Consider the following 13,923-nt stretch of genomic DNA (forward strand, 5'->3'; position numbering starts at 1 on the left):
CCGTGGTTGAACTGAGGAGTGGCTCTCTCATTTTATAGCCTAGAGTTTACTTCAACTTAGTAAGCTGCTCGATGTGGGCTTTCTTCACTATACAGAGGCACTCGTGCGCTTGATACTTCAACTTCGGCCCCAACTTAGCAGATTGTTATAATAGTTTTTCTTTCTTCCTCATTCGTATATTAAAAATAATTAATTCACCTATCATCTAATTTTTCTATTACATTCTTTTATATCTCAAAGCAAAAGAGGTTTAAGAAACTGGACCTTAATTAGTTTAATTAAGCTCGGCTTCTGCAACAGCTTTGTTCCTTTGTTGCATACTTAAAACAGTGAAAAAGACTAATATATAGTTACAAATTTAAAGAAAGAACGAGAATCTTGAACATGTTAGGTGTGTGCTGATGAATTGTGTATCCCATTTGTGATGTGTAGACCTGAACTCTGATGGCATGATTTTATTAACTTATAAAGGGTTGATAGGTTATAGACTATGAATTGTTAACGTGTTAAGGGTCTTTTCTATACATGTGATATGAAAATATAAACCACCATAATGAAAGGTAAGTTAGTTTTAGATATATGGATAAGGAACTGTTTACGCTGTTTTTCTTAATCATTCAACATTACCCTCTCCCCTTACATTAATTAAAAATAAAATATGAAGAATTCCAAACTCTTTCATTGTTGGGCATTTTCTCATTTGTGTTCTAGATACATTTCCTGATGTAGATCATGATTTATATATTTTTAACTGCACCTATCTCCTAAAAAATACAAGCAAGGTTGATTATGCTTTTGATTTTACATTAGTTCCCTGGGCCCCAAGGGTAGCCAACTCTGGTAATATATATGTGATTTTTTACTTTAAGAATAGCCTGAACTTGGGAAGAAGAGATAGTTGCCCACTTGATTTATTGTTAGAAGTGTGTATTCACATTTGATTCCAGTTTTACATCAGATACTTAGCTAGGAAGGTGTAAAGGGTGAATAATGTGGCTGACTGATGACACCAGTTTGCGCTTTTGTTGGCCTTTTCTCATTTCAGTTTTTCTGTGGTTACAACTAAGAACATTTCTACTCCTTGTTTTTTCAATTGTACTAATTAGTAAATAAGTAACAAAAGTGGAACTTGGTTCTGTTCTAATAACTATAATCCATCGAACTTTTTAATATCATGGTGTTTCTTACTAGGCAAACAAGATGCTTTGCTTAGAATTTTGTTACCGAATGGTTTCTATACTCAATGTATACGTACAAGATATTTATCCATGGCTCCTTTATGCTCACGCATCTTATAATCCACTAGCACAATAACATCAATCTATTGCCAGCTTATAATCCAAAGTTGAACACTGAAGTTCTTACTCTTATGTGTTTAGACAGCTTCAATGATCACAAACACGGATTTGTTTTTTCGCTAAATGTGCTCATGATTCTCTCATATTCTGAATCCTTCAGCACACAAACTGATTAGCCTTTTACCGCTATTGCTCACTAATCTGCATATAAGCTTCTGATAGTGCAATGAAATGACAAAGTGTTTCAGAAACAAGATGCAAATCCTGCATCTCATACCTTAAAAATGCAAGGTGTTAGTCCTTGTCATTATTAAACATCCATTCAGATTGATGTATTTCTTATTTATCTTATCAAGAAATAGAACTTACCATAGTTCTTCTGATTAGCGTTGCACAAATACCCTATAGAACCCTTCACCGGGTTTGCCATCCAAAACAATTGGTTGGAAAAATGCAGAATATATTTTCAATATTTCATGTTACCATCATGATTCACTAATTTCCGGGTACATTACATTTTCACCTTGATCTGTTATGAATTTAAATTACTAAGTGTGTGTTTGCTTCCGCATGAAAAACGTACGTATTGACCTATTTCCACGTCCAATTTGATTAAGGACGCAGAAGCTACAAAGGAGAGCATTAGTTTAGACGTGGATCCAATTACTTTGTCGTATATCCAAACACGCTATTAATAAAATCATGTTAAAATCCTAGCCTGTTTACTCGCTTAGGGAAACAAACTCATCCACAATTCTCATACAGTAAACCACAATTAGCCCTCCACTTAATTCATTAAACTTGTCATCCAACTTAACTCATACTGAAGCACTTTTCTCTTTATTTTGGATGTGTCCACCAATGTAACAAAGTCTGCAATTGTCTCTGGACCAACTCTTGTATATATGTATGCAACAGCATCTTTCAAGTGCTCCACAAATTTTACTCACACCAAATCAGTGAAGAGCCTACGCCTGCAAGAGGAAATTATTAATTTTTTTGGAAAAAAAAAGGAAATATAATGCAAAGAGGTCGTACTAAGAAAATTTAGTACTCCCTCGGATACTATATATAAGATACCTTAGACAACAATTATACAAACCAAATAAAAGTAATTAATTTAGTTGATTTAAAAAAAATGTTACTAATCTACCAATTTTTCCCTCAATAAAAGTAAATTGTAATGCACCACTACTAAAAGACTTTATTGTTTTTTTTCTTATAAAAAAATTGTCAATACTAAAATGAAAAAAAAAAACACTACTAAAAAAAGTATTTTTAACATCGATTATTTTAGACATTTAACATTGATTTTGAATCGATGTTAAAATGATCATCTTTAAAAGTATATTACTTTTAACATCGATTATAAAAATTGATGTTTAAATTCACTATACAACATTGGTTACTCATAACTGATGTGGTATAGTAATAGCAAATAACAAAAAAAAAAACATAAATGACATTGATTTTGCAAGAACCGTTGTTGTATAGCACAATACAACATCGGTTTTGGAAAGAAATAATGTTGTTTTTTCTTTTTTTAATATTTTATTTATTTATTAAATGAACCCAAACCCGCAAATATATTAAAAACATAATCAATCTATGCCAAAACCAAATCAATCCAGATAGTATATATTATATTCAAATTATTATTGAATAAATATTGATAAATACAATAATGTCAATACATAAATATCATTTATAACCTAAGATTTAGGTAAGTCTAACAAGAAAAGAGGTAGCAAGAAAGCTGAAGAAATGTGCACTCTAGTCAAGTGTGATGCTTGGCTTTAATTTCATCCATCTATGTTGTAAAACAAGGGAGAGGATATATCATTTTCTATTTTATTATAATGTCTTTCATCAATTCGACCAACCCCTTCCCTTTCCTTGGATATAGATAGATATGTTATGTTGTTTTCTCTTTTTGCTACATATGCTACGGTGCAACTACATTTATTTAAAGCAATGAACATAATTTTGATACGTATAATAGAGTAGAAAGGATTGACTCTAATGCTTTACCACAAACTGACACTTATATTCACTACATTTGTATTTTTTGTTAAAGAGCATGTTGTCTCATTCTTGGGCCCCTTCATTAATTTCAACTTGACTTTTATTCACCACTGTGTGGAGTTAGCTTGACTTACTTTATCATGTGTCATGTTTAGTGAGTGCTCTATATCAAGTTTTGTCCTCTATGCGTTAATTCTACATGGGATCATGCAGTACACATGATATATATGATCCCTTTGAAACTTAAAGTGTCATGTGTACAATTTGAAAAATTAACTTCACTTATATTACCATGTGTTTGTTTGAGCAACACATACTCATTTATCATGAACATGCATTATCTAATTTATAGTAAAATACTACAATATATGAAGCTACATACTAATTAACTGCCTGGTGTTGTTGCATGAAGGACATTCTTTTCCCTCCTTTTGAATGAATTGTATAAAAAGGGTTACTATGTATATTGTAGCGAAGGATATTGAAGTTGGAACTCCTAAGCCAAAGTTTCAGACGGAACCTACTTTGCCAATATATCTAAAGGTAATATATATACTTTCCAAGATTGGAACCTTCTTGGCTTCGAGGATTTAGCTATATGTGAGGCTTAAGGGTAATCAACACTCGTACAAATAAAATTACCCACCTTCACAAAGGATCGTGAGAACACAACAAAGATTACACCGTAGGAAAAATAATAACAAACACAAGAATTTAACGTAATTCGACACCTCTTGCCTACGTCCACGTAATTGTCTCAAAAAGTATTTCACTATCACAAAAATGATTACAAGATTGTAACCTATCCCAAATAGTGTATCACTCTACAAATCTGAGTACCTTATTCAATGGTTATAAGAAATGATAACACTCTCACACAAATACATTTTTCTCTCAACAAAGTGATTTTGTTTTACAATCTCTCTTCTCACATACTCTCTCTTCATATGTTGTATCTCCACTAATTCTCTTCTCTATTTACAGTGAAGATTGCCACCAACTATAATAAATAAGCTCTCTTGGAAGTTGAAACAAAAACAACATCCAATACATCCATTCAACTAAGGTTCATCTAGTAAAATACAATCTTACACTTTGCATTTAAGCCACCTAAAACTTAGTGATAAAAAATTCAATTCCCAATATGCATGCACCTTATCTTTTGGCTTGAAACTCTACACTTAATAACATGGTTTGGCTGAGAAAAAAGGGTATGAGTATGACTAGTTATGCCTTCGTGCATTGACCTTGCTTATGTGCTTTACTTTAAGTTATATCATGTGTTTGTGATGGATCCCACTAATTGAGATAAATTCTTAGTCTACAATTTATAGTTTACAGATATAATCTACAAGGTAATGATGAAAGGCATAACTACAACTAAGGAAAAGGATGTCTTGAAGGAGATCATTGGTATGTGTAGTAGTAGACAAGCTCTAATGTGTAAAATAAAATATAGATTCATTGGCCATTTAGATTGAAAGATATCAACATTATAAACAAGCTTGGAAGAAAGATAACATAAAGAAAATAAATATAACAACGTCTTATCTAGATAGCTTTATATGATTGAAAATTAAAAATTCAAAAAATAAAGAAGAACGCATGCATACCTCTTTAATTTCACGATAATGCACTAGGACAATGTGTTCTAACTGCTTGCAAACCAACACGATGTTCAAGTCGTTAGATTTTTTTTTTCAAATGATAAAACACTTGTAGTTTCCTTTTCAGTTGTCTATGAGACTAGTAAAATGCCCTTAATTTAATTTTTTTTTTTTTAGAAAGAATACTCTATCGCAAAATCTCAAGTGCCTATGCCTTTTTTTGTGTCCTTTAAACTTTCATGTCATGGCAACCATGAAATTTGCCATGATACTGAACTCTTATACTTCAGTTGTGCACTCTGCCTTATGTTTTAACATTTTATGGATGTATTCTATAACTTGGGACTACCATGAAAAGTGACTTACATATACGTAAAATTTATCCAGAACCTTAAGTTTTGAACTATAATATTGATACTTTCACTATTTATAACATTCATGAGAGAAAACCAATTAGTAAATATGAAAGGTCTCTCACAGGTGCTCCTGCTCATGTCTAGAGGCTAATTTATGAAAATTAAAGCATCATAATTCTCTTGTTAGTCTCATTTACCACAGTTTTTACTTTCAACCTCTGACTGATAGAGGTTTACATTAGTCACCACACTAGATGTGATATGTTTGACATTCATGATACAAAGTAGGTTTGAGTGGTTATTTTGTACATAAAACAAGTGCTAGGCATATTATGGTGGTGGTGTTATAATCTTGCAATAAACTATTCAAGATATAGTTCTACGATTTTCTGCTCATGGACTTTTTAGTGTATTTCTTTATTAGATATGTAGAGAGATTAACATGTCATGCCACATAATTCAATCTCTTAGTTTCTATGTGTTTGGCTCCACATCCAAACCTCAAGACTTAAGTTATAAACATGGAAATAAGAAGCTACTCGGGGTAGCTTTTGCCTACTATAATTACAAATATATAAAATACTTCCTACTATAATTAATTGCTAGCTAGTGATGCTAATTTTCCTTACAACTATTGAACTTATTTATGGATGTCCGCACAAGTTTTAATCTCTTAGTTTCTGGATATTTGCTCTCCACACACGTTCCTCACTCACTTACTGGATCAGGCCCCTTACGGAGCTTTGATACCAATTGTTGAAACTCAAGGTATGCGTAAGTCTCACAAGAAAACGTGGACAGGTACATTTATTCAATGCAAAGCATGGCTTATATAAGCCTTACAAACTCAGAGAAACAAACTAACTGACACGACAGCTAAGTGGCACTAAAATAGGAGTAAATAAAGCAACTAATAAAAAAACCATTCAGTCCTATAATATAGGAGCATTATTGACACGTAAATAACTAAGAGAAGGAAGTCGAGTCAAATTATAAAAATGCTGTAGAAAGCATTTAAAAATCAAATTGGCTAACATGGTGAAATGAATGGTATAACAATGTTATTAAAATAGTTTCCTATTCATACTACACTTTAAGAGGCTGATAGAACATTGGAGATCAAAATAAAATTGACAAAACGCTACACACATATGTTGTTAAAATTGCTAAGCAAAAGACAAACATACTTCAAGAATATATAAAATCTGGTTTTGAATTTTATAGCTGCCTATATGGACATATTTCAGTTGTTGTTCATTAGTCATTGGCAGTGTCTATCAAAATTGTCATACTTGTAACTTTGAATATATGCTTGCTTTCAAAGTTAACCAATTCGGAACTTTGAAAACCTTTTGTCTTTGCACTAAGGAATCCTCGACATTGCACCAGAATAATTGACTCCAATTGGCAAAGATAAAACTCAATTAACCAATTTTAAATATGTATAAAAAAAATTAACTGTACGGATCAATTAACACAATTTGTTCAATAAAAAATTAAAGGCTTTTAAATATGTTTTTTCACCCTTGAAAAAATAACTAATTTTTATTTTCGTATGTTGAAATTAATTCATTTAATTCTTGATTTTATGAAAATAGATATTTTCAGTCCTTGTCATTGGTTTTGCTTTATAAAGGTAGTAACATGTTACATGGCAAACAGATCCTTGGCACATGGCATAATTTGATAGTGTCATGTCATCATATTTAACACAACAAAACTAATAACAAAAACTAAAATTATGTATTTTCATGAAAACAGGAATCAAGTGGAATAACTATTTGATAGGTACTAAAATCAAATTTTCAGCACTACCATTTAGATTGGTAAGGGTCACTAAGGCTTAGTTATGGGATGAATAATGTATACTACAACATCATATTTGCATGTTTGCAATGATAACTTTATTTATGACCATTATCGGTCGTTGTTATTATTTGTGCAAATGTGAGTGGCTCATGTACATAAAAGAAATTCATCATCCCTGTAATATTTTGCTTGTTTTTATTTTACTATTTTCCCCTTCGTCAAGGGGTTAAAGTTGAGATAACAGTTCAGCAAAATTGACAGATAAGCCATGGAAACGTTTTCAGTTGTTAGTAAGAGAAATTTTAGTGTCGAAATAGGATTACATATGTGGTATAATGAACTTTTGTAAAGAGAGGATTTCCATGAAACTTGATGAGTCTTGAGAGATTATTATTATTTGCTCTCTATGAGCAGTTTCTTTGTTGGATTAAAAACATCTTTTATGGTATATATATAAAAAAAAAAAAAAAAAAAACTAGGCATCTGGTGTGTGTCAAAGTCTATAAACAAGGAAAGCAACCACATGATCAAGAGGAAGAATATTTCTCAACTAATAGTAAAAAAAATAATCTCTTTAAAGCGAGAAACTATTAAAGTGAATTTTGTCCCTTTAAAGAAAGTTTTCTTCGTAAACATAGTTTTCTTATGAGCAGTTCCTTTTATTTCGTTTCATTGATGTGGAAATTCATTGTAATGAAAACTAGTTATAATAGTTTTTAATTGAATATTTTTTGTAGTTTTTTCATCGAGAAAAAAATAATAGAAAACAGAAAGAAGAATAGTTTAATATTTAGTGATATGGGGGGATACTGTATTCCGCCAAAAAAACTTATGTTTGTATGAGATATGTACTACTCCTTTGATAGAGATTCTTTTAATAATTATTCAATATATTTTGCATTATTAATTATTAATATTGTGACTATTAGAGATGGAGAAATACTGCAGGAAAGAGATAACACAATTTTGTTTTGGTGTAATCATAAGTTCACAACTAAAAAGGGTCCAGAGTAAACAACACTAGGGACAAAAACATCAAAATGGGTCACTTTTATATTTTAATTATTAAATAGGGGCCGTTATGCAATTATTTACTTGGGAGGTCTATTTTTTTATTACAAAGAGTCCCCAGATAGGCGCTTCCGTTGAGCATGCGACATGTGGCGCAGCAGGTAGCGCCCCTGACGCGGACACATCTATTAGCGCCTAGGGGTCTGGTGCCACTGGTGGCGCCCCTGCTGCAGACGCTACTGCTAGCGCAGGGCAGCCACGCGCCTGCCCCCCAGTCTCTTCTTATCACACCCCCAGCCTCTTCCCACACCCCCCAGTCTCTTCTTCTCACACCCCCAGCCTCTTCCCACATCCTCATCCCAAAATTGTATATTTTTTAATTTGTTTATTATTTGTTTATCAAAAATTTAAATTTTGTTTCATTTTTATTATTATTATTATTTGTTATTTTTTTATATTCCCACACCCTCACCCCAAAAATTCAATAAGATTATTTTTTATACACTCTAAATTGTATATTTTTAATTTTTTTATTATTTGTTTATCAAAAATTAATTTTTTTTCATTTTTATTATTAGTATTATTTGTTATTTTTTTATATTCCCACACCCCACCCTAAAATTTCAATAAGATTATTTTTTATACACTCTAAATTATATATTTTTTAATTTGTTTATTATTTGTTGATCAAAAATTAATTTTTTTTTCATTTTTATTATTAGTATTATTTGTTATTTTTTTATATTCCCACACCCCACCCCAAAATTTCAATAAGATTATTTTTTATACACTCTAAATTGTATATTTTTTAATTTGTTTATTATTTGTTTATCAAAAATTATATTTTTTTTTCATTTTTATAATTAGTATTATTTGTTATTTTTTTATATTCCCACACCCCCACCCCAAAATTTCAATAAGATTATTTTTTATACACTCTAAATTGTATATTTTTTAATTTGTTTATAAAAAAATAATTTTTTTTTTCATTTTTATTATTAGTATTATTTGTTATTTTTTTATATTCCCACACCCCCACCCCAAAATTTCAATAAGATCATTTTTTATACACTCTAAATTGTATATTTTTTAATTTTTTTATTATTTGTTTATAAAAAATTATATATTTTTTTCATTTTTTTATTAGTATTATTTTTTATTTTTTTATATTCTGGCACGTACCCCCACCCCAAAATTTCAATAAGATCATTTTCTATACACTCTAAATTGTATATTTTTTAATTTGTTTATCAAAAATTAAATTTTTTTTCATTAGTATTATTTGTTATTTTTTTATATTCCTACGCCCCCACCCCAAAATTTCAATAAGATTATTTTTTATACACTCTAAATTGTATATTTTTTAATTTTTTTTATTATTCATTTATAAAAAATTATATTTTTTTTTCATTTTTATTATTAGTATTATTTGTTATTTTTTATATTCTGACACGTATCCCCCACCCCAAAATTTCAATAAGATTATTTTTTATACACTCTAACTTGTATATTTTTTAATTGGTTTATTATTTGTTTATCAAAAATTATATTTTTTTTTCATTTTTATTATTAGTATTATTTGTTATTTTTTATATTTTATTATTCTCTCTTTTTGAAGTATATATAAGTACATTTTCAATAAAATACATTTTCACCTAAAATACATTTTGAAATCCTAAAATATTTTAAAATGCTTTTTTATTTGGCCACTTCTTTTTTGATTTGGCCATTAAATTACGTTAGAGATCACTTTTGGTTTATGTGTCATTAACATTATGGTTATTTATTTTTATTTATTTTAAAAACATTGCACAATAAGATTGAAACATTAAAGTGACAATAATATAAAATTAACATGAAAAAAAAATCATACAAAGTACATGACAATATGAAACACATGGAAAAAAATAAAACAAAGTACATGAAAATGTTGAACCATGCAGAAAAAATGTAAACTCATTATTAATCAATCATCACTATGCCTGTGATGCCGCGACGAAGTCCCACATGACCGGTCCTAATTTCTAGCTACCCTATCAGGATTTCTTCTTCTACGATTCGCCCTTTCATCCACTTGGTCAGCCTCGACAGAGAAATCATGACGTAAATCGACCCCTAATAAGTCGTTCATGTCGGGTATATCTCCAGGTACATTCCACGGACCAGCAAGTGGGGCATTTGGGGTCGATAGTTGACCACTGTGGGTAAATGAAGGAGTTCCCGTTGAAGGAGGAGAGGACCCAAATATGCCTGCAAAACTATACCCTGGTTGAAAATCATGTGGGTATGAATACATCAGTGGCATCTGAGACGGTTCTTGGGTGAATGCCGGCGGTGTGTAATACATTCCATGTTGTCGTTCTGGCATCGGAGGCAAACTATACGTTGTTGCATCAACAGTTTCCCGACGTTGCGGTAAGCCTCGAGTCTCCACACTTTGCTGTAGTATATTAAACTGTTGATGTTCAAATTGTGGCTGAGAAGGGGGAGCATCTTGATGTGCCTCAAGTATCTTATCCTCTTCGTCAGAGAAAAGAGTGATCTTCTCGATACATGGCAGTAAATCGTCAAAAGTACAAACCCTTCTCCCAACAGGTGACACCATAAAATGTAGTGTTTCAGCGATTTCACCCTGCATAGAAAATAAATGAATAGTTATTAAAATAATCTTCAATAAGCGCAACATTCTTTTCTAAATTATAATGAACAATGTATACCAATAGTCCTCTTCTTGCATGTTTTGGATCGACATAAACTTTTGTTTTACGCCTGTACCACCTCATATATTCAGAGTTCAGACAGAGGGTCCATGTTTGTGGTGGCGTTTGCTCTACTCTCCTTTCATAGCGACTATTTCATTCATTAAGCGCGGGTTGCATTAGTCGCATCCAATTTTTTCCTTCCTTTCCCTTTAATGTCAAGTCATGTATGTTGTTGGGTTGCATTACTGGTCCCGGAATAGGTTGCTGCATTCCAAATTGTCTCATGACTCTATCCGGCTGGTGCCATTCCACTTTTTGAAAACAAATAAGTAGTATGATACATGTCCATAATACAGACCCAAAAAAACAAACTTGACTCAAATTCATTTCCACATGTCCAGCATAAGGGACCCAGACAAACTGCATATAAAAGTTAAATTTAATAAATTAATTAAGAATTACAACATCATTTAATAAACAAACGTCAAAATTGTTACCTCGTCGCGTTTCATGACATCTAATTTACGACGAAACTCAATTAAATTGTCATTGTCTATGTGATGCAATTCACCTCTCAACCATCTTCACAAAAAATTAAATAACAAAATAAAATGTTACATAGAATAATGATTAACATCAACCAAGCATGTTTATTAATTATCAATTCAAAATAGTAAAGGAAAGTATACCTGTAACCAAGTGGCGCGTTTTGTTGTTGTGGAGGAATAACTGACGGGGCTAACATTGGGCATCGTTCCCATGCCCATAATTGAATCAAGAGAGTGAAACCGCTATTGATTTAGTATTATAGTCTGTTGCGATGCACATCTCTCTATAAAGGTTACCCAAAACAGCAGCTCCCCATGCATAACTGCTGCACTCTCTAAGGTCTCTCAGAAATTGCAAATATTTAAAATGCACCCTTTTGCTGCTTTTGTCAACAAACATTACCCCTCCTATGAATCGTAAGATCCAAGCACGAGCAAATCTTTCAAGGCCTTCTTGGTTGCCTGTAAAATCATGAATATTTGCAAAATGAAAAGACAACCAACTCAATTTAATTGAATTCCCATCAACTGCAGCATCGTCAGGCATGACACCCAATAATTCATGAAACAACTCAAACCAGTCAATATTTGTATTTCCAATTAAAGGTCTTCCATCCACAGGAATACCAAGTAGCACAGAAACATCTTGAAGTGTAATAGTTGCCTCCCCACACTTCAAATGAAATGTATGCGTTTCTGGCCTCCACCTTTCAATAAAAGCATTAACCAATGCTCCATTCACTTTCAACTGCGCCAATTTCATTATCAGGTACAAACCCGAAATTTGTAATAAAGGAATAATTTCTTCGGGCGGTGCTTCTCTATGATTGTACAGTGGTGTGGCTCGTCGGATTTTTAACGTCTTATCATTAGCACCATTCCAAATATGTTGGGATATATGATTTTTTTGCATCCACAATAAATCATCCTCTAATGGTCCAGATGCCACGTTATAATGATGAGAAGATGACGAATTAGCCATATTAAAACTCCTGTATAGAAAGAAAAAAAAATTAAAAGTCACACATATCATAAATAATAAATAAAGTCTAAGTACGTACGCAAACAATATTCTAAAAAAATACATAATTTAAATTTTAGAAATGAACACGTAATTTAAATTTTCTTCACATTGAAAATTTTTTTTCCTTAACTTTCAGAAAAAATATTTTTTTTTTCTCAATTTCAGCAATTTCAAAAAACATATATATATATATATATATATATATATAATAAAAAATAATTTCTTCACATTTGTGGAATTTTTTTACTTAATTTTCAGAAAATATATATATATATATATATATATATATATATATATATATATTTTTTTTCTCCATTTCAAAAATTTCAAAAAACATATATATATATATATATATATATATATATATATATAATAAAAAATAATTTATTCACATTGTGGAATTTTTTTACTTAATTTTCAGAAAATATATATATAATAAAAAATAATTTCTTCACATTGAGTTATTTTTTTTCTCAATTTTCAGAAAAAATATATTTTTTTCCTTAATTTCACCAATTTCAGAATATATATATATATATATATATAATATGCCTTTTTTTTTAAATACGCCTAATAACAATATTACAGTAATATTTATTATGAATCTTAATTAAATTTATATTCTAAAAATTAAACAACCGTAACAAAAATAAACAATTTGTTATATAATTAATAAAAAATAACTAAAATAATAAAAAAATTAAACTAACAGCAAAAATATATAAAGATAAAGAAAATAAACTTGTTGTGTTGTGAGTTAATACAATTTTGTTGTACACAAGATGACTACCTGCAAAAAAAAAAAAACATACAAATAATAAAATATAACAATTTATAAAAAATAAATAAATTTGAAACAATAAAAAAATTAACATACCAACTTTTAGATTATACTGCTGGGAGAAGGGAAACAAAAAATGGAGTGCTGAGAGGGGGGGACAAGCCTCGGGAACCAGAAGGGAGCTTGGGGGAGAAGGAGGGAGTGGGGTGAGGGGGGGGGACTAGGTGCCCTTTAACGGGCTGGAGGGGGTGGGGGAGAGGGACACGCCTGGTCCCTAGGCACCTGCAGCAGGGGCGTCACCAGTCGTGCTCAGTCCCAAGGCACTAGCAGACGCGCCTGTGTCACGGGCGCTACCTGCTGCCCCCTCGTGCACCGCGCCGGCACCACGTGTCGTCTTTGCACGGAGGCGCCGGTCTGATGGGCTCTTTATAATAAAAAAACAAATCCCCCAGGTAAATAATTGCAGAACAGCCCCTATTTGATAATTAAAATGTAAAAGTGACAATTTTTGGTGTTTTTGCCCAATAGTAAGACACTAAAACAGTAGGGCAAAGAAAACAAAAGGACACTTGATATTTGTTACAAATTAAAGCCATGAGGCATTTGAATGAATCCATGAGAAATAAGTGCTATTTATCCAGCATCAGTCTAGTTTCACTAACTATAAGATGCATCTCTGAAACTAAGGACCTTTACTCACCATAAGAAATGCAATAGAAGCAACTCAAACTAATTTGATGCAACAGGCACGTGCTACAGGTT

The 13,923-nt window shown here is 31.3% G+C and overlaps 1 protein-coding gene across 1 annotated transcript; it reads right to left on the reverse strand.

Moving 5' to 3' along the window:
- Positions 1-11,582: 11,582 nt before the first annotated feature.
- On the reverse strand, positions 11,583-12,119 carry LOC114420395 (serine/threonine-protein phosphatase 7 long form homolog). The gene has a single exon (XM_028386303.1). The coding sequence runs from the start codon at positions 12,117-12,119 to the stop codon at positions 11,583-11,585; it is 537 nt and encodes a 178-aa protein (XP_028242104.1).
- Positions 12,120-13,923: the final 1,804 nt, after the last annotated feature.

Source organism: Glycine soja, chromosome 7, assembly GCF_004193775.1.
Source record: "Glycine soja cultivar W05 chromosome 7, ASM419377v2, whole genome shotgun sequence".
In the NCBI taxonomy this organism is placed as follows: Eukaryota; Viridiplantae; Streptophyta; class Magnoliopsida; order Fabales; family Fabaceae; genus Glycine; species Glycine soja.

Excerpts from the sequence above, each read along its gene's own strand:
- LOC114420395 (XM_028386303.1), bottom strand. The coding sequence starts at position 12,119 with ATGAAATTGGCGCAGTTGAAAGTGAATGGAGCATTGGTTAATGCTTTT.